Here is a 2,500-nt window from a genome sequence, read left to right as displayed (position 1 = left end):
GCGACTGCGGCTGGGAGGAGGACTGCGAGGAGGCGTGCTGCTTCCCCATGAAGTCCAGTCCAGGGAAGAAGAGACGCCCTGCACCCTCAGGCCCAACAAGATCTGCTCGCCCTCGCAGGTGGGTGCCGTCTTCGCGCTAGGAGTGTTATCGTATTGTTTTAACGTAATATTTATATTTGATTATTGCAATATCACAAGTCTGTAGACAATTAAGAGCTTAAAGTAAGTAAATCGCAAGACTTTTTCGCACCAAGTCGGATCCCGGCACGAAACGAAAGCGCCCACTGAATGTAAGAATGCCCATGTAAGCGTGCATGTCTTGACCCTCTGTGCTTCTCCTCAGGGTCCGTGCTGCACGCAGAACTGCCACCTGAAGAAGGGCGACAAGTGCCGAGACGACAACGGATGCCGCGACTCGTCCTACTGCAACGGCCGTGTCCCACAGTGCCCGCCCTCCACCAATAAGCCCAATAAGGTACTCTCGGAGGGAGACATGAGGCGGAGTGCCTTCCTCTTTTAGTCTTTGAAAGTTAGCGTGTTATTCCTAAGTATCATTCCAACTAATTCTTTACACACACGACCACATATGAAAAGAGTAAAATAACGAACCAAACCACGTTTTTCCACAGACGATCTGCAACGAAGAGTTCGTGTGCTACAAGGGGGAATGCACGGGATCCATCTGCCTGGCTTACGGGCTGGAGTCCTGCCAGTGCAAGAGGAATCACGGAGATCCGATCACTAAGTCTTGCGAGCTCTGTTGCAAGCTTCCCGGGGAGAACCAACAATGCCTGTGAGTAACTGCGTTTTTTTCTTTCTTATCGCTGTTTTTTTGTATCTCTTTTTTTTAAATGCTGTTTGTCTCTCATGTTATTATTACTATTTTTGGCTTGCGTTTTCATGGCTTGATTCTCTTCAGTATTTATGTTTCGTTTATTCTATTTTCCCTCTTGAGCTTTTTTCTCTGGACAGGATACTTTTTACTTTCATTTTACATGTCGTAGTCTTATTAGTAATAGTTATAGTTGTAGGAGCAGCAGTATTTTCCGTAGCAGTAGTAGTATCAGTATTGTTAGTAAAATCAGTGTAGTAATTACTGTCGCAATAGTGAAAATAATAGTATTAGTGTTATCTGTGCTGTAGAAGTAATAATATCATCATTATGGGCATTCTTTATTGGTCCTCATATAGCTCTCCCACTACTGCATTTTACTGATTAGTTGTTATTTCCCAGGTCTTCCTTCGAGTGGAATGTGCCTCCGTACGACATCCCCGACATGCACGCCAAGGCGGGCACTCCTTGCAACGACTACAAGGGCTACTGCGACGTCTTCAAGAAATGCCGTGAGGTGCGTCCGTGTGTGCGTGTGTCATTTATCTTGTTTTGAGGATGACACTTGCTTGCTTTTAATGTTTTTTTGTTTTATAAATGAAACTATTTGAATCATGATTAATGAATTCCTCTGCAAGAGTCGGAAGGTTCTAGACGGTTTGGCAGTGAGTGAGGTATATTCCGACTTAAACATCGTCGTACTGCGAATGTTAGTCGACAAATAACGTTTAAACTCATATAACAAAAAAAAATCCTTTTCCCTCCTCCCAACAGGTTGATCCCTCAGGGCCCTTGGCAACGCTACGGAAGCTCTTGCTAAGCGACGAGTCCTTAGCGAACCTCCAGCGGTGGATTGTCAAACACTGGTATGCCGTCCTCATCGTCGTGCTGGCCGTCCTGGTGCTATTGGTGAGTACAGTAAGAGGGGGTTTTGTGGGCGTGGGTGGGCGTGTAGGCTGTGGGTATGTGTGGGCGTGGGTGGGCGTGTAGGCTATGGGTATGTGTGGGTAGGTGGGTGTGGTTAGGTTGGTTTGGGTGTGTGTGGGTGGGTGGGTGTGCGTGGGTGGATGGATGTATGTGCGGGTGTGTGCGTCTTCGACAGTATGTATGTGTGTATGAGAGTATTTCTTATCAGTTTTTAAATCACTCTTATGGAATACCACTAACTGGAGTAGAAAGTAGCCCCTCCCCCTTGAAATGTAAAGAGCAGGCAAGTGCATTTTAAAAATATATTCTCATTATTGCTGTTTGATGTACAGAGCTAACCTCTTGAACTTTCTAACCCAAAGTATAGAGCATGTGAGGCGTTTTAGCTATTACTAAAAGAGGGTGGTTTAGTTTATACTTATATGCAAAAAAAAATGATGTTCTAAACTGAAAGTTGCATGAGAAGACAGACAAAAGGGGAGCATGTCTCAAAATGTGTTTACTTTACGTACTAATCTCTTTTCCTTCAGTGTGTCTGAAGTTAAAATGATATTCAGTACAATCCTTAACTTCCTTGTGCATGTTGGCATGGTGAAATCCGGACACTAACTTCAGCCCTAATCAAGAGATAGAAAGCTTGCTCAAGATATATTTCTCTAACCGATCTCAAGCCTTCTCAATATTACTTCTGTTATTAACGTTACTTGTTTAGAATACCTGTATCCCTCTGAGTCAAATACC

At 44.3% G+C, this 2,500-nt stretch overlaps 1 protein-coding gene across 1 annotated transcript in view; it reads left to right on the top strand.

Annotated features, from left to right (window-relative positions):
- LOC125033622 overlaps nt 1-2,500 on the top strand; it is a 19,532-nt gene that overhangs the window by 8,754 nt on the left and 8,278 nt on the right. Inside the window, 6 exon segments of the mRNA XM_047625288.1 lie at nt 1-51; nt 54-118; nt 344-475; nt 630-793; nt 1,235-1,349; nt 1,607-1,741. The exon segment at nt 1-51 is cut by the window's left edge and continues 161 nt beyond it. Of these exon segments, the coding sequence (XP_047481244.1) occupies nt 1-51; nt 54-118; nt 344-475; nt 630-793; nt 1,235-1,349; nt 1,607-1,741 (662 nt within the window).

The sequence above is a fragment of the Penaeus chinensis genome, chromosome 16, assembly GCF_019202785.1.
Source record: "Penaeus chinensis breed Huanghai No. 1 chromosome 16, ASM1920278v2, whole genome shotgun sequence".
In the NCBI taxonomy this organism is placed as follows: Eukaryota; Metazoa; Arthropoda; class Malacostraca; order Decapoda; family Penaeidae; genus Penaeus; species Penaeus chinensis.
The sequence above is the reverse complement of the archived record's forward strand: the minus strand, read 5'-3'. Positions and strand labels throughout refer to the sequence as shown.